The following is a 20,912-nucleotide window of genomic DNA, read 5'->3' on the forward strand; positions in this document are numbered from 1 at the left end:
AGCCATCGCACTCAGCCCCAATTTCTGGTTCTAAATCACTAAATCCCACTCCTCTTCCCCAACAAACCTGGCTTCAGAAATCACCTTAAATTCATCAAGCAGTACTTACATATATTACACTTCACTTAAAAGTTTTAAAACTTGTATCTAAAAGAAAAGACTAAAATAAAATATATTGAAATACTAGTAATTTTAGGATAGCAGAATTATACAACCTTCTATTTCCACAATTTTAAAGATTTTCTGACATATATGTTTAGGTCACCTTAAATCTTTTCTAGAATAAAGAGTTAAGTGCTTCCTATATGTCAGACCGTAAGTATTTTATGTATATTAAATCATCTCGTGCTTATAATCCTATTAAGTAGCTGTTTTATTAATGTCATTTTAAAGGTGAAGAAACTATGACATAAAGGTTGAGTAATTTACCCAAGATTACATACAGTATGAACATGTTCGATATCATACCATCTCAAATAAAATAAACTTTTTTATAGTGAAAAAAACTTATTAAAAAAATGAGTTATTTAATCAATCTAAATCATTACTATGTACTCTGTACAGTTAAATGGTAAGATACACTTGCAAAACTGCATATTACAGTAAGTGCTATAATCATGTGGGTAACTGGTAACTGCAGGTTACATAAAACTAACAAAACTATAAACTAATAACATACCTCTCCTCTATTCTGTTCTTATCCATGAGAGGCTGCTTAATCCACTGGTTAACAAGTCTTTGTCCTTGAGGGGTTTTACACTTATTCAGCAAGGCAGCCAGAGACTGAGAGCCAGTGGTATCTTCAACAGAACCCTAGTAAACAAAAAATAAAATAGAAAGAATGGCAAGCTCATTAGTGAAAACCTTACTATGCCATGAAAAACAGAGGAACAATAACATAATATTCTTCAAATATAACAAATTTCCACAAAAAGTTCCTCTTCCTAAGACCAACTTTCAACCTCTTAATCCGTATGTTCAGCTATACATTTCTCCCCCAGCCAAAACCACTTTATAATTACTACAGTTTTATTTTATTTGTTGAGACAGGGTCTCACTCTATTGCCCAGACTGGAGTACAGTGGTGCCATCCTGGCTCATGGCAAGCCAGAACTCTTGGGGCTCAAGGAATCCTCCCACTTCAGCCTTTCGAGTAGCTGAGACTACAGGTGCATGCCACTAAACCCTGCTAATTTTTTCTCTTTTGTAAAGACAGAGTCTCACTATGTTGCCCACGCTGGTCTCAACTCCTGGCCTCAAGTTATCCTCCCACCCTGGACTCCCTAAGTGTTGGGATTACAGGCATGAGCCACGTCACCCAGCCACTTACTGCAGTTTTAGACATAAAACTTCTTAGAATGTCATCTTAAACTGCTACGCTGGGCGCAGTGGTTTACGCCTGTAATCCCATCAATTTGGGAGGCCAAGGCAGGCAGATCACCTGAGGTCAGGAGTTAAGAGTCCAGCCTAGCCAACAAGATGAAACCCCATCTCTACTAAAACTACAAAAATTAGCTGGGCATGGTGGCGGGCACCTCTAATCCCAGCTAATTGCCCGAACCCGAGAGGCAGAGGTTGCAGTGAGCTGAGATCACACCACCGCACTCCAGCCTGGGCGACAAGAGTGAGACTCCATCTCAAAAAAAAAAAAAAAAAAAAAAAAAAAATTGCTATTAGTAGTATACAGAATTATTCATAAAGTGACGACTAATACTACATAGATAGCTTGAAACTAGGAAAAAAAAAAAGCAATTCGAGATCAAGGCACAGTGAGACACACCTGTAGTCCCGGCTACTTTGGAGACTATGATAGAATGGCTTGAGCCCAGGACTTTGAAGCTGTAGTACACTCTGATGGCACTTCCTGTGAATAGCCACTGCACTCTAGCCTAGGAAGCATACATAGTGACACCAGTCTCTTAAAAAAAAAAAAAAAGCCTTGAAAAAAAAAAACAGCAGAGCATGGTAGTATATGCCTGTAATCCGAGCTACCACTCCAGAGGCTAAGGCGGAAGAATCCCTTGAAGCCAGGAGTGAGTGAACATCCTGGGCAACACTGTGAAACTCCAACTCTGAAAAAATCTTAAAATTAGGCAAGCACGGTAGCTTGTGCCTGTAGACCCAGCTACTCATGAGGTTGAAGCAGGAGGATCGCTTGAGCCCAGGAGTTCAACACTGCAGTGAGCTATGATCTTGCCACTTCACTCCACCCTGGGTGGATAGAGTAAAGCCCAGTCTCTAAAAAAGTAAAAAGTAGGCCGGGCGCGATGGCTCAAGCCTGTAATCCCAGCACTTTGAGAAGCCGAGGTGCGAGGATCACCTAAGGTCAGAAGTTTGAGATCAACCTGGCCAACATGGTGAAACCCTGTCCCCCCCGTCCCTACTAAAAATATAAAAATTAACCAGGCATGGTGGCAGGCAACTGTAATCCCAGCTACTTGGGAGGTGGAGGTTGCAGTGGGCCGAGATTGTGCCACTGCACTCTGGCCTAGGGGACAAGTGAGACTCTGTCTTTAAAAAAAAAAAAAAAAAAAAAAAAAGTTAAAAAGTGGAGTGGGGGAGGGGAGAGAAAAATATAGCCATTTGAAGCTACTTATCTAATCCAAGTATAATAATATTTCAAAATATTTTAGCTCCTTAATAAGATTCTTCAGTATATATCAATGAAAACATTTTTTAACCATTCAACATTTTTAACCTTTTTTTTTTTTACCTGAAAAAGGTTAAGGGCTCTGACTGCTGCAATATCCAATTTCATGTACTGGCTGAAGTCAAAAGTAGTCAGTTCAAACTGTCCAAAATTGGAATCATCTGATAAGAGTTCTAAAAACTTGATTACCGCAGATAGTGATGAAACTGCAACCTAAAATTAAGAATTTAAAATCGAAGATTTCTATACCACTGGATCCAGTTCTAAAGATTTTAAAAAACAAATGCAAAATGGAAATAAATTCTGAAGTCCCTCATTTTCCTTGGTGTTCCTTCCCAATCCAAGCCAAGAAAACCAAAGGTTAATCTCTTGAGATTTGAAAATGGTTTTCACAAGGTGAAAATTAACAGTAATCGCAGCATTATTTAGAATAGCCAAAAAAGAAAATTGCCCAAATGTCCATCAAAACTAAAATGGGGGCCAGGCACGGTGGCTCATGCTGTAATCCAAGCACTCTGGGAGGACGAGGCAGGCGGATGACTCGAGGCTAGGAGTTTGAGACCAGCCTAGCCAACATAGTGAAACCCATCTCTATTAAAAATACAAAAATTAGGCCCTTTCAACCTTGTGAGGTTAGAGTGAGAAAATGGTTATCTATGAGGAAGTGGGCCCTCACCAGACAACAGATCAGCCAGTGCCTTAATTCTGAACTTCCTAGCCTCCAGAACTGTGACATTAAAATACAAAAATTAGCTGGGCATGGTGGCACATGCCTGTAAACCCCAGCTACTCAGGAGATGAGAAAGGAGAATCACTTGAATCCAGAAGGCAAAGGTTGCAGTGGGCTGAGATCGCACCATTGCACTCCAGCCTGAGCAACAAGAGCAAAACTCATCTCAAAAAAAAAAAAAAAAAACTGTGAAAATTAACTGTAATCGCAGCAGTATTTATAACAGCCAAAAATGAAAACTACCCAAATGTCTATCAAAATTAAAATGGGGGTCGCGCACGGTGGTTCACGCCTGTAATCACAGTACTCTGGCAGGCCGAGGCGGGTGGATCACCTGAGGTCAGGAGTTCGAGACCAGCCTGGCCAACACAGCAAAATCCCCTCTCTACTGAAAATACAAAAATTAGCCAGGCATGGTGGCGTGCAGCTGAACCCAGAGGCAGAAGTTGCAGTCAGCTGAGACCATGCCACAGCACTCCAGCCTGGGCGACAGAGCAAGATTCTGAGACTTCATCTCAAAAAAACAAAAAAATTGGTAAAAATGGGGAGAGTAGCAGGGGCGGGCGGAAGGGAAGTAAAATGGATAAATTCTGACATGCTCGTGCTATGAAATATGAACGCAAAAATCCACAACTACACTCAATAATATGGATAAATCTTACAAATATTGAATGAAAGAAGCTAGGGAGAATATATAATTCCATGTACATAAACTATAAAAACAGGCCGGACGCAGTGGCTCATGCCTGTAATCTCAGCGCTTTGGAAGGCCGAAGCGGGCAGATCACCTGAGGTTGAGGAGCTTGAGACCAGCCTGACCAACATAGAGAAACCCCATCTCTACTAAAAATACAAAAAAAGACGAGCCAGGCGTGGTGGCACATGCCTGTAATCCCAGCTACTCGGGAGGCCAAGGCAGGAGGATCACTTGAACCTGGGAGGCAGAGGTTGTGGTGAGCCAAGATCGCACTGGGCAACAAAAGTGAAACTCTGTCTCAAAAAAAAAAAAAAAAAGCTTAGTATCATTGATACACAGCTTAGGTTTTGAGATAAATATGACAGAAATATCCCTCTAAAAAGTCACTATAATTTACATATTATTTATTATATATTACATATTTACATTATATATATTATAATTCACACTTATAATCCATGTACCTGATTCTCCATTTCTGGCAATACAGCACTATTCATCATCTGTTCTCCCTTTTTGCCTTTCAACAACCGGTTGAGGTCCTGATAAATGTCTTTTGTGGAAAAGTCAGCTTTTTTTCTTTCTGTGATCAGAATTCCTCCTCTTTGAATAATCTATTTTGAAAGAAATAGTTTAAACTACTATGAGAAAAGGAATAAGAAAAGCAATAATGAAAATTATAACATTGATAATTATAGTGATAACAGATTCACCCACATTAAATGTTTATACAATGTGCAGGACATTGATAATATGAGGCACTGATAACACTTTTTACATCAATAAACTAAATTTTCATCAAAATATAAAATTACGTTCACAAAAAGCTTTCAAAAAATAGTCCCAACAGTAACAATTCTTTTTTTGTTTTGAGACAGTCTCACTGTCGCCCAGGATGGAATGCGGTGACACGACCTTGGCTCACTGCTACCTCTGCTCCCAGGTTCAAGCAATTCTCCTGCCTCAGCCTCCCAAGTAGCTAGGATTATAGGAGCAAGCCACCATGCTTGGCTAGTTTTTTTCTTCTTTGCATTTTTAGTAGAGACAGGGTTTCACCACATTGGACAGGCTGGTCTCAAATCCCTGACCTCAGGTGATCCACCGGCCTCAGCTTCCCGAAGTGCCAGGATTACAGGCATGAGCCACCGCGCCCGGCCACAATAACAACCCTTAACAGAACTATTAGTTGTGGAAAGTTGCTTAGATACAATCTATGCTAAAAATGTCCATCACATGTGTTATCTCCAGCAGTGCTTATGGTACTTGAGGACCACAAAAAGTGAAGAATCCTTGGGAGATACATACCTTAAGAAATATCTAGGCCGGGCGCTGTGGCTCACACCTGTAATCCCAGCACTTTGGGAGGCTGAGGTGGGTGGATCACAAGGTCAGGAGTTAGAGACTAGCCTGACCAATATGATGAAACCCTGTCTCTATAAAAATACAAAAATTAGCTGGGCATGCTGGCATGGGAGGCTGAGACAGAAGAATCACTTGAACCCAGAAGGTGGAGGTGGCAGTGAGCCAAGATTGTGGATCATGCCACTGCACTCTAGCCTGGGTGACAGAGTGAGACTCCGTCTCAAAAAAAAAAAAAAAAAAAAATCTAAATAGGCTGGGCACCGTGGCTCACGCCTATAATCCCAGCACTTTGGGAGGCTGAGGTGGGCGGATCACCTGAGGTCAGGAGTTCAAGACCAGCCTGACCAACATGGTGGAACCCTGTCTCTACTAAAAATACAAAATTGGCCAGGTGTGGTGGGGCATGCCTGTAATCCCAAGCTACTCCTGCTGAGGCAAGAGAATTGCTTGAACCCAGGAGGTGGAGGTTGCAGTGAGCTGAGATCATGCTGTTACACTCCAGCCTGGGCACCAAGAGTGAAACTCCACCTCAAAGAAAAAAAAAAGAAATATCTAAATAATAAACCACATGCCTATACAATTGACACAATCAAAGCCGAGCATGGTGGCTCATGGCTGTAATCCCAGCACTTTGGGAGGCCAAGGTGGGTGGATCACGAGGTGAGGGGTTCAGGACCAGCCTGGCCAAGATGGTGAAACGTCATCTCTACTAAAAATACAAAAATTAGCCGGGTGTGGTGGTGCACACCTGTAATCCCAGCTACTTGGGAGGCTGAGGCAGAAGAATTGCTTGAACCTGGGAGGCGGAGGTTGCAGTGAGCCGAGATCGCACCACTGCACTCCAGCCTGGGCGACAGAGCGAGTCTCGGTCTCAAAAAAAAAAAAAAAAACCAAAAAACAAAAAACATGACACAATCAGAATTTAGTTAAAATAAAACAAATAGTAAAATAACAGGCTAAAGTTCCACTCGAACTATCAAAAAATGCTAAAGAACTGCATCTTATTTGATAAATCCATAATTACAGTAATATTTACCATAATAATTACTCTTTTGGAACACAAGACAGAAAGGAAAGTGGGGAGAAAAGATCTGGGGTAAAATCTTACACAAGAAACAGCTTGTTCTAATGTCCAATTAAATATACAAAGTTTCTGTAAACATCAAAACATTATTTTAATTAGATACAAAAAAAAAGAGTTTTTTTATTATTTTTCCTTAAATAAAACAGTATCATGTCAATTAAAGAGCCTTTCCTAGGCCTGGAATCTCCTCTATCACTAGACTCAATTCACTTACCTGTCTCAGTTTCCCCATGTCTCCAGCAGTCTCCCCTCCAGGTAAAACACATTCCTTTGGTCCAATCTGGATGAGGAGAGCCTCAAGATTGGAGAACTGATCATTATCAGGGAATTCACACAGTCCTAGTTTCCTCTGTATGGAATCCACATACCCAACTCCAACCTGTCTCTGGCCATCGACTGCAGACATTTTAACACCCACAACACCAATGGAAGCTGACATATCATTGTTACCAAAGAGAATGTCTTCAAACTGAGAGAGATTGCCAGGAGAAGCCTAAGTAAAAATAAAATTTTAAAAATTTAACAAACTCTTGAACGTACTTTAAAATTTTATAAGCAAAAAGGAAAAATCTAAACTCGATGAACCTTATTAATAAAATGTTTTCTTTTTTTTTTGAGATGAAGTCTTGCTCTGTCACCCAGGCTGGAGTGCAATGGTGCAATCTCGACTCACTGCAACCTCTGCCTCAAGGGTTCAATCGATTCTCCTGCTTCAGCCTGGGAATACAGGCGCACACCACCACGCCTGGCTAATTTTTGTATTTTTATTAGAGATGGGGTTTCACCATGTTGGCCAGGCTGGTCTCGAACTCCTGACCTTGTGATCCACCTGCCTCGGCCTCCCAAAGTGCTGGGATTACAGGTGTGAGCCACCACGCCTGGCCAATAAAATGTTTTCTTATAAAAAAATAACTGGCCGAGTGCTGTGGCTCACGCCTATAATCCCAACACTTTGGGAGGCCAAGGCAGGCGAATCATGAGGTCAGGAGATTGAGACCATCCTGGCCAACATGGTGAAACCCCGTCTCTACTAAAAATACAAAAATTAGCCGGGTGCTGTGGCGCACACCTGTAATCCCAGCTACTCGGGAGGCTCAGGCAGGAGAATAGCTTGAACCAGGGAGTCAGAGTTTGCAGTGAGCCCAGATGGTGCCACTGCGCTCCAGCCTGGCAACAGAGCAAGACTCTGTCTCTAAATAAATAAATAAATAAATAAATGCTTGTGGTTGGGCATGGTGGCTCACACCTGTAATCTCAGCACTATGGGAGGCCAAGGCAAGCAGATCACTTGAGGTCAGGAGTTCAAGACCAGCCTGGCCAACATGGTAAAACCCCGTCTCTACTAAAAATACAAATCTGTGGTGCTAATTTGTGGCCATTCTCACCTATTATAAGGATCTTACAGACACATGTCTCTATTATGACCTTACTGCTGGCCCTGCCCTCCCCTCCCCTCCCCTCTCCCTCCCCTTCCCTGGCCCTCCCCCTTTCTCTTCCCCTCCCCTCTCCCTCCCCTTCCCTGGCTCTCCCCTTCTCTTCCCCTCCCCTCCCCTCAGAAATTATCTATCTAATCTATCCTTCTATAGAGATGGGATCTCCCTACATTGCCCAGGGTGGTCTCAAACTCCTGGACTCAAGCAATCCTCCTGCCTTGGCCTCCGAAAGTTAAACTGTAACCTCAACCTCCTGGGCCCAAGTGATCCTCTCACCTCAGCTTCTTGATTAGCTGGGACCACAGGTCTGTGCCAATAGCCCCAGCTAATTTTTTAAAATTTTTTTATCTTCAGTAGAGATGGGGCTGGTCTTGAACTCCTGGGTTCAGGCAATCTACCTGCCTCAGCCTCCCAAAATACTGAGATTACAAGCATGAGCCACTGCGCCCAGCCAAACTGCAACTTTTTAAAAAACACATGCTAATTGCTATTAAAGTGTCTCAAACCATTCTACTATCACAATCTACTTAAAATACTAAAACACAATTAAATTCTTCACATTTTTATTTTTCTACTCTTAAAAAAATAAGTAAATTAAAAAGGAAGATAGTTACCTTATATGCCAAATACCAATCATTCTCCTTGGATGCCTTATTTCCAGCTCTATTCTTATAAACTTCAACTCTATACTGACGAACCAGAAGAAGATCTTTTACAAAAGATTCAAAATTCATTTTACTAAGCACAACACTCTGCAGATTCTTTGCTCCTTTAAAAAAAAAAAAGTACATTACAGATTTGAGATATTACATGTTCAAGCACTGTATTAGTTGGACTTCACGCTGCTGATAAAGACATACCCGAGACTGGGAAGAAAAAGAGGCTTACTGGACTTATAGTCCACATGGCTGGGAGGTCTCACAATCGTGGCAGAAGGCAAGGAGGAACAAGTCATGTCTTACACGGATGGCAGCAGGCAGTGCAGGTAGACTTCCGTTTTTAAAACCATCAGATCTCGTGAGACTTATTCACTATCACAACAGCATGGGAAAGATCCAACCCCATGATTCAATTATCTCCCACCAGGTCCCTCTCACAACACATGGGAATTCAAGATGGGATTTAGGTGGGGACATAGCCAAACCATATCATTCTGCCCCGACCCCTCCCAAATCTCATGTCCTCACATTTCAAAACCAATCATGCCTTCCCAAAAGTCCCCCAAAGCCTTAACTCATTTCAGCATTAACTCAAAATTCCACAGTTCAAAGACTCACTCAAGACAAGGTAAGTCCTTTCTGCCTATGAGCCTGTCAAATCAAAAGCAAGTTAGTTACTTTCCAGATACAATGCGGTACAGGAATTGGGTAAATACAGCCATTCCAAATGGGAGAAATTGGCCAAAACAAAGGGGCTACAGGCCCCATGCAAGTCCAAAATCCAGCATGGCAGTCAAATCTTAAAGCTCCAAAATTATCTCCTTGACTCTATGTCTCACCTCCAGGTCATGCGGATGCAAGAGGTGGGCAACCACAGCCTTAGACAGCTCTGCCCCTGTGGCTTTGCAGGGTACAGCACCCTGCCTGGTTGCTTTCATGAGATGGAGTTAAGTGTCTACAGCTTTTCCAAGCACATGGTGCAAGCTGTCTGTGGATCTACCATTCTGAGGTCTGGAGAATGGTAGCCCTCTTTTCACAGCTCCACTAGGCGGTGCCCCAGTAGGGACTCTGCGTGGGGGGCTCTGACCCTACATTTCCCTTCTACATTGCCCTAGCAGAGGAACTCAATGAGCGTCCCACCCCTGCAGCAAACTTCTGCCTGGACATGCAGGCATTTCTATACATCTCTGAAACTTAGGCAGAGGTTCTCAAACCTCAATTATTGGTTTCTGTGCACCCGCAGCTCAACACCACCTGGAAGCTGTCAAGGCTTCAGGCTTGCACCCTCTGAAGCCATGGCCTGAGCTCTAGGTTGGCCCCTTTCAGCCACAGCTGGGGCAGCTGGGACGCAGGGCACCAAGTCGCTAGGCTGCACACAGCATGGGGACCCTGGGCTGGCCCATGAAACCACTTTTTTCTCCTAGGCCTCTAGGCTTGTGATGAGAGGGGCTGCCATAAAGGCCTCTGACATGCCCTTGGAGACATTTTTCCCATTGTCTTGGGGATTAACATTGGGATCCTCATTACTTATGCAAATTTCTGCAGCTAGCTTGAATTTCTCCTCAGAAAATGGGATTTTCTTTTCTATCACATTGTCAGGCTGCAAATTTTCCAAACTTTCATGCTGTTTCCCTTTTAAAACTGAATGCCTTTAACAGCACCCAAGTCACCTCTTGAATGCTTTGCTGCTTAGAAATTTCTCCCACCAGATACCCAAAATCATTTCTCTCAAGTTCAAAGTTCCACAAATCTCTAGGGCAGGGCAAAATGCCACCAGTCTCTACTAAAACATAACAAGTGTCACCTTTGCTCCAGTTCCCAACAAGTTCCTCATCTCCATCTGAGACCACCTTAGCCTGGATTTCATTATCCATACCATTATCAGGATTTTGGTCAAAGCCATCGAACAAGTCTCTAGGAAGTTCCAAACTTTCCCACATTTTCTGGTCTTCTTCTGAGCCCTCTAAACTGCTCCGACCTCTGCCTGTTACCCAGCTCCAAAGTTGCTTCCATATTTTCGGGTATCTTTTCAGCTGCGTCCCACTCTACTGGTACCAGTTTACTGTTTTAGTCCGTTTTCACGCTGCCAATAAAGACATACCCAGCTGGGTGTGGTGGCTCATGCCTGTAATCCCAGCACTTTGGAAGGCCGAGGTGGGCGGATCACGAGGTCAAGAGATCAAGACCATCCTGGCCAACATGGTGAAATCCCGTCTCTATTAAAAATACAAAAATTAGCCGGGCATGGTGGCATGCGCCTATAGTCCCAGCTACTTGGGAGGCTGAGGCAGGAGAATCGCTTTAACCCGGGAGGCGGAGGCTGCAGTGAGTCGAGATCACACCACTGCACTCCAGCCTAGCAACAGAGCCAGACTCTGTCTCAAAAAAAAAAAAAAAAAAAAAGACATACCTGAGACTGGGCAATTTACAAAAGAACAAGGTTTAATCGACTTACAGTTCCACATGGCTGAGGAGGCCTCACAATCATTGAAGAAGGTGAGAAGGAGCAATTTACATCTTACATGGATGGCAGCAGGCAAAGAGAGAGAGCTTGTGCAGGGCAACTCCTGTTTTTAAAACCATCAGATTTTGTGAGGCTTATTCACTATCAGGAGAACAGCACAGGAAAGACCTGCCCACATAATTCAATTATGTCCCACCAGGTACCTCCCACAACACGTGGGAATTCAAGATGAGACAAGGGTGGGAACACAGCCAAACCATATCAAGCACCTAACACAATGCTAACCCAAAAACTTCCAGCGTTTTCTCAGTAATTTATTCATTCATTCAGTTGTTTATGAAGCACCTATTATATGTGCAGGGACTATGGAAGGTAATAGATATAAAATAGTGAATAAGCATAGACCCTCTGCTTATATGGAGTCTACACATAAAAATCAAAAGTTCTAAAGATGGTAACTTTTTAATTTTTTTTGCAGAGATGGGTCTCCCTATGTTACACAGGCTGGTCTTCAACTCCTATCATCAAGCTATCCTCTGACCTCGGCATCCCTAAGTGCTGAGATTACAGGAATGAACCACTGCACTTGGCCTGTCCTTTATTATAACTTGTTTTAAAGTCTTTTTTTTTTTTTTTTGAGATGGAGTCTCGCTCTGTTGCCCAGGCTGGAGTGCAGTGGTGCGACCTCAGCTCACTGCAAGCTCCGCCTCCCAGGTTCACACCATTCTCCTGCCTCAGCCTCCCAAGTAGCTGGGACTACAAGCACCTGCCACTGCACCCAGCTAATTTTTTGTATTTTTAGTAGAGACAGGGTTTCACCGTGTTAGCCAGGATGGTCTCGATCTCCTGACCTTGTGATCCGCCCACCTCGGCCTCCCAAAGTGCTGGGATTTTTGTATTTTTAGTACAGACGGGGTTTCACCGTGTTAGCCAGGATGGTCTTGATCTCCTGACCTCGTGATCCGCCCGCCTCGGCCTCCCAAAGGGCTGGGATTACAGGCGTGAGTCACTGCGCCCAACCTGTTTTAAAGTCTTATGTAAAATATATGTAGGTCAGGTGCAGTGGCTAATGCCTGTAATCCCAGCACATTGGAAGGCCAAGGTGGGCGGATCACTTGAGGTCAGGAGTTTGAGGCCAGCCTGGCCAACATGGTGAAACCCCATCTCTACTAAAAATACAAAAATTAGCTAGGCATGGTGGCACGTACACCACCCAAGTAGCTGAGGCAGGAGAATCGCTTGAACCCAGGAAGTGGAGCTTGCAGTGAGCCAAGATTACACCACTGAACTCCAGCCTGGGCGACAGATTAAGACTATCTCAAAAAAAAAAAAAAAAAAAAAATCTTCAGACTTTTCATTGGCTACAGCATAAAATTCCAACAGCTCAACACCACACGAGAACCCTTTGGTCATCTAATCCCACCCACCTGGGCCAGTCTCCTCACCTTCCTTTTCTACACCAGCAACGCCAGTCTACCTCGTTTCAAGCCCTCTCCCTAGCAAACTTCTAGTCCCCCAAGACTCAACGTGGACTTTGGTGTCTCATACGACGCCTCTTCCGTTATATGAGACTCTTCCAAAGTCTTCCGTCTTTGGCGATCCTGCCTCGGCGCCTCTTGTAACCTCTTACAAGCTCACCTCCATAAGCCTCCAACTTGAATTGTAATTATTTCTGCCTTGCTCTCCAATAGTGATCTCTATGAAAGTAGAGGTATTTCTTTTTCATCTAGTGTCCATAACCCTGCCTAACACATTTATATCTAACGAATGAAACATTTTTCATCAGGAGCATCGCATTTGCACTAGTCCTCTAGTCAGGACTAGAATCCAAAACTCTACTCCCCCTAGGATGCTCTTTTCATTAGCATAACTACATAACTGCAAGAAAGCGCAAAGAAAACAGGGAGAAAAGAGGTTAACTAGGCCTATCCAGAACATGTGGCCCACATAGGGTGAGACGTTTGTAGCTTTCCAGGGAGAGATAATCCTGGATAGAGGGGTCGGGTGACGGTGAGCACTGAATGCTGAGTTGAAGCAGATAGCGTCCATGACTAGCCCAAGGTCACACGTTAATAAGCAGAGGGGCAGCGACTTGATCCCAAGCAGCCCAGTTCTAGAGTCCGTTGGTCCTGACTTCATCATACTGCTCTTCAACGGCGCTCCATTACCAGCCCCTTAGCTGGACCGGCGGTATAAATGGGAGCGTCGTGGGAGCACTATTACGTGGGTGTCATAAAAGGGTCTCCTAAACCCCCCGTCTATTTTAAATCTCACTCCTGGCTGCTGTTTGTAGTAAGAGACTCTGGCCGTGTTTGTAATGAGCGCTACATGTAGGGCCAAGGCGAGGAATGCGACTGCTGGAAAATGAACTAGAACAATGCATTAAAATGCCTGGCACGACGTAAACACTCCGTGATCACAAGTTCAGATCCGGGGCGGCTGGAGAGGCACGAGTTTCAGGGCTGAGGGGGACGTTCCTCCGGAGCCAAGCAGAACCTGGGGACGGCGGAATCCCCACAAGCACCAACGTGCCGCCCCCGTGCCTCCGCGCTGGAGAGGCTGCTCACCGCCCACTTTCTGAGGCGGGAATGGAGCCGCGCCACAAGGTCCCGGGTCCCTTCCCAGCACGCGCCGTCCCCGCCCTCACCTGCCGGCCCCATGTACTTGATCACCCCCTGGGTCTTGAACACCTCCCGGGCGGCCAGCAGCGCGTCCTCGCCGTGCGCCGTATAGAAGTCGCCCCGGTCGAAAAGGCGCACCGTGGTGGTCGGCTTCTCCGGCATGCCCTGAAAGAAGCGCACGAAGCCGACCTCGGCCGCGCTCTCCAACTGAAGCGTCTCCTTCGGCTGCACCGCCATGTCGAAACCTCTTCACCTCCTGGCTGAAGGAACTGCGCGACCCCACACCCACTAAGCTGTTTCCCGCCTCCCCTCCCACGTCCCCCGAGCTGCGTCCGGCCGCGGCGGCCACACCCAATCAGCTTCCAGGGCTGCGTTTCGGTGGGTGGGAGTCTGCCGCGGCAACCAATCATAAGCAGACGCGGCCCAGCTTCCCGCGCACGCCGGGGACTTTAGCTACTGCGCATGCCTGCACCTAGGTCGCGCGCAAACCCGCAGACGCGCATCCTTAGTAGAGATCAGTTCTGTGTTTACTCAGCTGCGAGGCTTGGAGCCTCTGGGTGGGTGGATGCAAGGGTAAGTTGCCACCAGGTGGGAGATTTCCGGCAGGTACTGAGCTCGTAATGTGCCCGGAAGCATGGGAGTAACATCAGAAGGAAACTTGAAAACAGAAAAAAAAAACTAGCCTTCCTCCTTCTCCCAGTATTTTGTTCAAACGTGTGCCCCTCTCCGACCGCCTCCCTTTTTATTTTTAAGCAAACTGCCAACATCGGGATTACGGGTTTATTCTACACAGCCTCCTTACTGCTGCCTATTAGCCACATTATCGTTTCATCCACTCGTTGATGATTCACTCATTCAAAAATATTTATATGGCCTGCTATGTCCCAGACTCTTCTTGGCTCTGACGATCGCCAGTAAAAAGAAAAATCACTGCCTTTATTCTGCTTACATTCTAATATGAGAAGATTCAGATAATGCATATAGCAAGTAAATGAAATGGTACGTTAGAAGATAAGCGTTTGTGGCAGGGTGCGGTAGCTCACGCCTGTAATCCCAGCACTTTGGGAGGCCGAGGTGGGCGGATCACTTGAGCTCAGGAGATTGACACCACCCTGGGCAACATGGTAAAACCCACGTCTGTGATCCCATATATTAGCAGGGCTGAGGAGAGAGGATCACCTGAGCCCAGGAGGTCGAGGCTGCGGTGAGCCGTAAATTGTGCCACTGCACTCCAGCCTGGGCGACAGAGTGAAGACCCTGTCTCAAAAAATACAAAATAAAATAAATAAAAAGACAAACGTTTGGCGCCAGGCATGGTGTCACACGCCATAATGCCAGTACTTCGGGAGCACGAGCCAGGAGGATCGTTTGAGGCCAGGAGGTCGTCTGCCGTCAGCTATGTTCACGCCACTGCACCGCAGCTGGGGCGACAGAGCGAGAGACCCCATCTTGAGGGGGGTAGGGGAAGACCAGTTAAGGAAGAGGAAGGTTGAAATTTTAAAATGTTAGCAAACAGCCAGGTGCAGTGGCTCACGCCTGTAATCCCAGCATATTGGGAGGCCAACGCGGGTGGATCACCTGAGGTCGGCAGTTTGAGACCAGCCTGGCCAACATGGCGAAACCCCGTCTCTACTAAAAATAAAAAAATTACCGGGCATAGTGGGGGGCGCCTGTAATCACAGCTACTCGAGAGGCTGAGGCAGGAGAATCGCTTGAACCTGGGAGGTGGAGGTGGCAGTGAACCAAGATTGCGCCACTACACTCCAGCCTCGGTGACAAAGCCAGACTCTGTCTCAAAAAATAAAATGTTATCAAACACCTGAAGGAGCTCAGGATCCATCCTGCAAAATTAACTCTTAGAAAAGGTTTTTGCTGGCCGGGCGCGGTGGCTCACGCCTGTAATCCCAGCACTTTGGGAGGCCGAGGCGGGCAGATCACCTGAGGTCAGGAGTTCGAGACCAGCCTAACATGGTGAAACTCCGTCTCTACTAAAAATACAAAAAAAAAAAAAAGCCGGTTGTAGTGGTGGGCGCCTGTAATCCCAGCTACTTGGGAGGCTGAGGCAGGAGAATCACTTGAACCCGAGAGGTGGAGGTTGCAGTGAGCCAAGATCGCGCCATTGCACTCTAGCCTGGGCAACAGGGCGAGACTCTGTCTCAAAAAAAAAAAAAAAAAAAGGTTTTTGCATTCTCCAGTTGAGTTTACCCTTTCCCCATGGAAGTGGTTCCAAAACCTAATTCAGAAGCAGAATCACCCTGGGGGGGATTTAAACATATTCCTGTGCCCAGCCCACACATAATGGGTCTTAATTTCTGGAGTGGAGCCCTGGAACCTTTGTTTCTTTTTTTGAGACGGGCTCTGTCACCACACTGGAGTGCAGTGGTGCAATCTCGGCTCACTGCCTCCCAGGTTCAGGCGATCCTCCTGCCTCAGCTTCCCGAGCAGCTATGACTACAGGTGTGCACCACCACCTCCAGCTAATTTTGGTATTTTTAGTAGAGACGAGGTTTCACCGTGTTGGCCAGGATGGTCTCATCTCGGTCTCTTGATCTCCTGTTCCGCTCGCCTCGGCCTCCCGAAGTGCTGGGATTACAGGTGTGAGCCACGGTGCCCAGCTTGGAATCATTTTTTGTTTTTTTGGTTTTGTTTTTTGTTTGTTTGTTTGAGATAGAGTTTTGCTCTTGTTGCCCAGGCTGGAGTGCAATGGCACAATCTCGGCTCACTGCAACCTCCGCTTCCTAGGTTCAAGCAATTCTCCTGCCTCAGCCTCCGGAGTAGCTGGGATTACAGGCATGCGCCACCACGCCCGGCTAATTTTTGTATTTTTAGTAGAGATGGGGGTCTCTCCAAGTTGGTCAGGCTGATCTGAAACTCCCAGCCTCCGGTGATCCACCCACCTCAGCCTCCCCAAGTGCTGGGATTACAGGCGTGAGCCACCCCGCCCGGCCTTAGCCTGGAATCATTTTTGAAAGCTCCCTGGATGTTCCTGACAATCAGCTCAATTTAGAAATCTCTAGGGGGCGCAGTGGCTCACGCCTGTAATCCCAGCACTTTGGGAGGCTGAGGCGGGCCGATCATGAGGTCAGCGGGTCAAGATCAGCCTGGCCAACATGGTGAAACCTCATCTCTACTAAAAATACAAAAATTAGCCTGGCATGGTGGCAGGCACCTGTAATCCCAGCTACTCAGGAGGCTGAGGCAGGAGAATCGCTTGAATCCGGGAGGCGGAGGTTAAAGTGAGCCCAGACCACACCATTACACTCCGGCCTGGGCGACAGAGCGAGACTCTGTCTCAAAAGAAAAAAAAAGAAAGAAATCTCAGGCCTACGGGTTAAAATTCAATTGCCTGGCCTTGCGCCAGATCACAGAGCTAGTAAGTGATAGATCTAGAATCCAGTCTTCTTCCAGATTCTGTATGCTTAACCGTCTGTGTGCTTACAGAATCTGCAGCAAGACTGTATACTGAGAAAGAAGATGTGTTTCTGACCTGAGTTTTATTTATTTTATATTTTTATTTTTATTTTTTTCAGTCTCACTCTGTCTCCCAGGCTGGAGTGCAGTGGCACAATCTCGGCTGACTGCAACCTCCACCCCCGCTGATTTCAAGTGATTCTCCTGCCTCAGCCTCCCAAATAGCTGGGACTACAGGTGCACACCATCACACCTGGCTAATTTTTGTAATTTTTGTAGAGATGGGTTTCACAATATTGGCCAGGCTGGTTTGGAACTCCTGATCTCAAGTGATCTGTCCACCTCGGCCTCCCAAAGTGCTGGGATTACAGGTGTGAGCCACCACACCCAGCCTCAAACCTGAGTATTATAGTCTGATGTCATGTGCTACCCCTTTAGAGGGCTACCATTTCTGATAGACTTTAATGAGTTGGCCAGGCATGGTGTCTCATGCTTGTAGTCCCAACATTTTAGAAGACTTGAGGCCAGAGGAGCACTTGAGCCCAGGAGTTGGAGACCAGCCTGGCAACATAGCAAGATCTCATCTCTATAAAAAAACTGTAAGGCAGGCACAGCAGCTCATGCCTGTAATACCAGCACTTTGGTAGGCTGAGGTGGGAGGATCGCTTAAGCTCAGGAGTTCAACACCAGCCTGAGCAACATGGTGAAACCTTGTCTCTACTAAAAATGCAAAAATTAGTCAGGCTTGGTGGCACATGCCTGTAGTTCTATTTACTTGGGAGGCTGAGGCAGGAGGATAGCTTGAGCCCGGGAGGTGGGGGTTGCAGTGAGCCAAGATCACACTACTTCACTCCAGTGGGGGCAACAAAGCAAGATTCTGTCTCAAAAAAAAAAAAAAAAAAAAAAGTTTAAAAAACTAGCCAGGCATGTACCTGTAGTCCTTGGGAGGCCGAGGTGGAAAAATTCCTTAAGTCCAGGTGTTTAAGGCTGCATTGAGCTATGATCGCACCACTGCACTCTAGCCTGGGCAACAGAGCAAGATGAAAAAAAAAAGTTCATTTAGCTCACTGTCAGCCTTGGCACAAGACAGTTACCTTTAACTAGACTTAGAAGATAGCTAATGATTCCAGACATTGTTTGCTTTCTCCAGGCTAATACTAATGACTCTAACATGCTTCTTTTCTACAAAATGTCTAAGAGGAATATTTAGCCTGCTTGGAAAGGAAACGAGCTTGAAATTAAAATTTGATATGCACTTGTAATCAATTTGTCTTAGAAACTGTTTTTTTGTTTGTTTTTTGAGACGGAGTCTCACTCTGTTGCCCAGGCTGGAGTGCAGTGGTGTGATCTCGGCTCACTGCAAGCTCTGCCTCCCAGGTTCACTCCATTCTCCTGCCTCAGCCTTCCCAGGCGCCTGCCACCACGCCCGGCTAATTTTTTTGTATTTTTAGTAGAGACAGGGTTTCACCGTGTTAGCCAGGATGGTCTCGATCTCCTGACCTCATGATCCACCCAACTCGGCCTCCCACAGTGCTGGGATTACAGGTGTGAGCCACCGTGCCCAGCTGAAACTGTTTTAACAGTATCCTTTGTTTCCAACCATGTGCATGTATTAACTATTCATGATAAATTCTTTTTTTAATTAATTTATTTTTTTGAGACAGGGTCTAACTGTCGCCCAGGCTAGATTGCAGTGGTATGATCAGAGCTCACTGAAGCCTCCACTTCCCCAGGCTCAGGTGACTCTCTCACCTCAGCCTCCCAAGTAGCTGAAACTACAGGTGCAGCCCCCCATGCCCCACTGATTTTTATATTTTTAGAAGAGACAGGGTTTCACCATGTTAAGACTGGTCTTGAACTCCTGGACTCAAGCAATCCACCTGCCTAGGCCCTTCCAAAGTGGGATTACAGGAGTGAGCCACTGAGCCTGGCTGATAAATTCTTATTTAGAGTAGATCAGGCCAGGGCCGGGCACAGTGGCTCACCCCTGTAATCCAAGCACTTTAGGAGGCCAAGGCAGGTGGATCATTTGAGGTCATGAGTTCAAGACCAGCCTGGCCAACACGGTGAAACCTCATTTCTACGGAAATTACAAAAATTAGGCCGGGTGCAGTGGCTCAGGCCTGTAATCCCAGCACTTTGGGAGGCCGAGGCGGGTGGATCACGAGGTTAGGAGTTCAAGACCAGTCTGGCCAAGATGGTGAAACTCTGTCTCTACTAAAAATACAAAAATTAGCCAGATGCAGTGGCAGGCGCCTGTAATCCCAGCTACTGGGGAGGCTGAGGCAGGAGAATCACTTTAAACCCAGATGGCAGAGGTTGCAGTGAGCTGAGATTGCTCCACTGCACTCCAGCCTGGACAACAGAGTGAGACTCGGTCTCAAAAAAAAAATTAGTTGGTGTGGTGGTGCATACCTGTAATCCCAACTACTTGAGAGGCTGAGGCAGGAGAATCACTTGAACCCAGGAGGCAGAGGTTGCAATGAACTGAGAACAGAGCGAGACTCCATCTCAAAAATAAATAAATAAACACTTTTTTCTTTTTTCTTTTTTTGAGACAGAGTTTTGCTGTTGTTGCCCAGGCTGGAGTGCAATGGCGTGATCTCAGCTCACTGCAACCTCTGCTTCCGGGGTTCAAGCAATTCTCCTGCCTCAGCCTCCCGAGTACCTGGGATTAGAGGCATGCACCATCATGCCGGCCTTTTTTTTTTTTGAGACAGAGTTTCCCTCCTATTACTCAGGCTGGAGCGGAATGGCATGATCTCCAGTCACTGCAATCTCCGCCTCCTGGGTTCAAGCGATTCTCCAGCCTCAGCCTCCTGAGTAGCTGGGATTACAGGTGCCCGCCACCACACCTGGCTAATTTTTGTATTTTCAGTAGAGATGGGGTTTCACCATGTTGGCCAGGCTGGTATCAAACTCCTGACATCAGGTGATCCACCCGCCTCAGCCTCCCAAGGAGCTCGGATTACAGGCATGAGCCACCGCGCCTGGCCGATAAATAAATATTTAAAAAAGTATATCCAACAGTTATGATACCGGGGGACTAGGGGAGGTCCCATGATTCCGGTGGGACTTTGACCCCAGCCACTGTCCAGGCTCTTGACACCAAATGAGAAGGAATTCAGGGACGAATTGGAAAATAGTGAAAGTACAGAGATTTATTGTAAATCGAGAAGTACGCACTCAAGAAAGGGGAATGTGAGCATACTCAAGAATGTCATGCTATAGGGTTTGAGGTTTCTATCGTTATGGGTTTTTATTTTTCTGTTTTGTTTGTTTATTTGTTTTGAGACAGGGTCTCTTTCTGTTGCCTAGGCTGGATTGCAGTGGAGCAATCACGGCTCAATGCAGCCTCAACCGCCAGGGATGAAGCGATCCACTCACCTTGGCCTCCCAAAGTACTGGGATTATAGACATGAACCACTGCATCTGGCCTCTTTATTTATGGGTTTTTTTAACCAAGGAGTGGAATATTCATGAAGATTTCCGGAAAAAGGTGAAGATTTCTTGGAACTGTGGTGCCACCCATTTTTACACCAAATACAGGTGTTCTCAGAACTGTGGTGGTGCCGAGGGGGTGTGACTGAGTATGTTAATGAGCAAACAATGAGGTTCCAGGTGAAACCTAGGTCAAATCCAGTGCCATGTTACATCCAGTGGGACCTAGCCAGCTTGGCCCACATCCTGGTTCTCAGGATCTAATCAGCCTCTAGCTTATGCAGCTATTTCAACAGTTTCCTTTTTACTAGTCATATGAAATGCCTGTCTGGAATTTTCTTTTTTCTTTTTTGTTTGTTT

General features: G+C 45.9%; 1 protein-coding gene across 14 annotated transcripts in view; it reads right to left on the reverse strand.

The window, feature by feature from the left end:
- The window catches only part of MSH2 (mutS homolog 2), a 136,042-nt gene extending 121,962 nt beyond the window's left edge, over positions 1 to 14,080 (reverse strand). For 3 of the 14 annotated variants that reach the window (XM_055240848.2, XM_055240853.2, XM_055240854.2), the window contains exons 1-6: positions 13,727 to 14,006; positions 8,571 to 8,725; positions 6,738 to 7,016; positions 4,542 to 4,691; positions 2,714 to 2,863; positions 680 to 813 (exon numbers count right to left, since the gene is read on the reverse strand). In XM_055240848.2, the coding sequence (XP_055096823.2) occupies positions 680 to 813; positions 2,714 to 2,863; positions 4,542 to 4,691; positions 6,738 to 7,016; positions 8,571 to 8,725; positions 13,727 to 13,937 (1,079 nt within the window). In that variant the 5' untranslated portion in view covers positions 13,938 to 14,006. Of the gene's footprint in view, positions 1 to 679; positions 814 to 2,713; positions 2,864 to 4,541; positions 4,692 to 6,737; positions 7,017 to 8,570; positions 8,726 to 13,726 lie in introns of those variants that run through there. The other 11 variants (XM_055240844.2, XM_055240850.2, XM_063618050.1 and 8 more) reach the window with 10 other exon arrangements.
- Between the last annotated feature and the right edge of the window lie 6,832 nt (positions 14,081 to 20,912).

This window comes from Symphalangus syndactylus, chromosome 14 (genome assembly GCF_028878055.3).
Source record: "Symphalangus syndactylus isolate Jambi chromosome 14, NHGRI_mSymSyn1-v2.1_pri, whole genome shotgun sequence".
Taxonomy (NCBI): Eukaryota; Metazoa; Chordata; class Mammalia; order Primates; family Hylobatidae; genus Symphalangus; species Symphalangus syndactylus.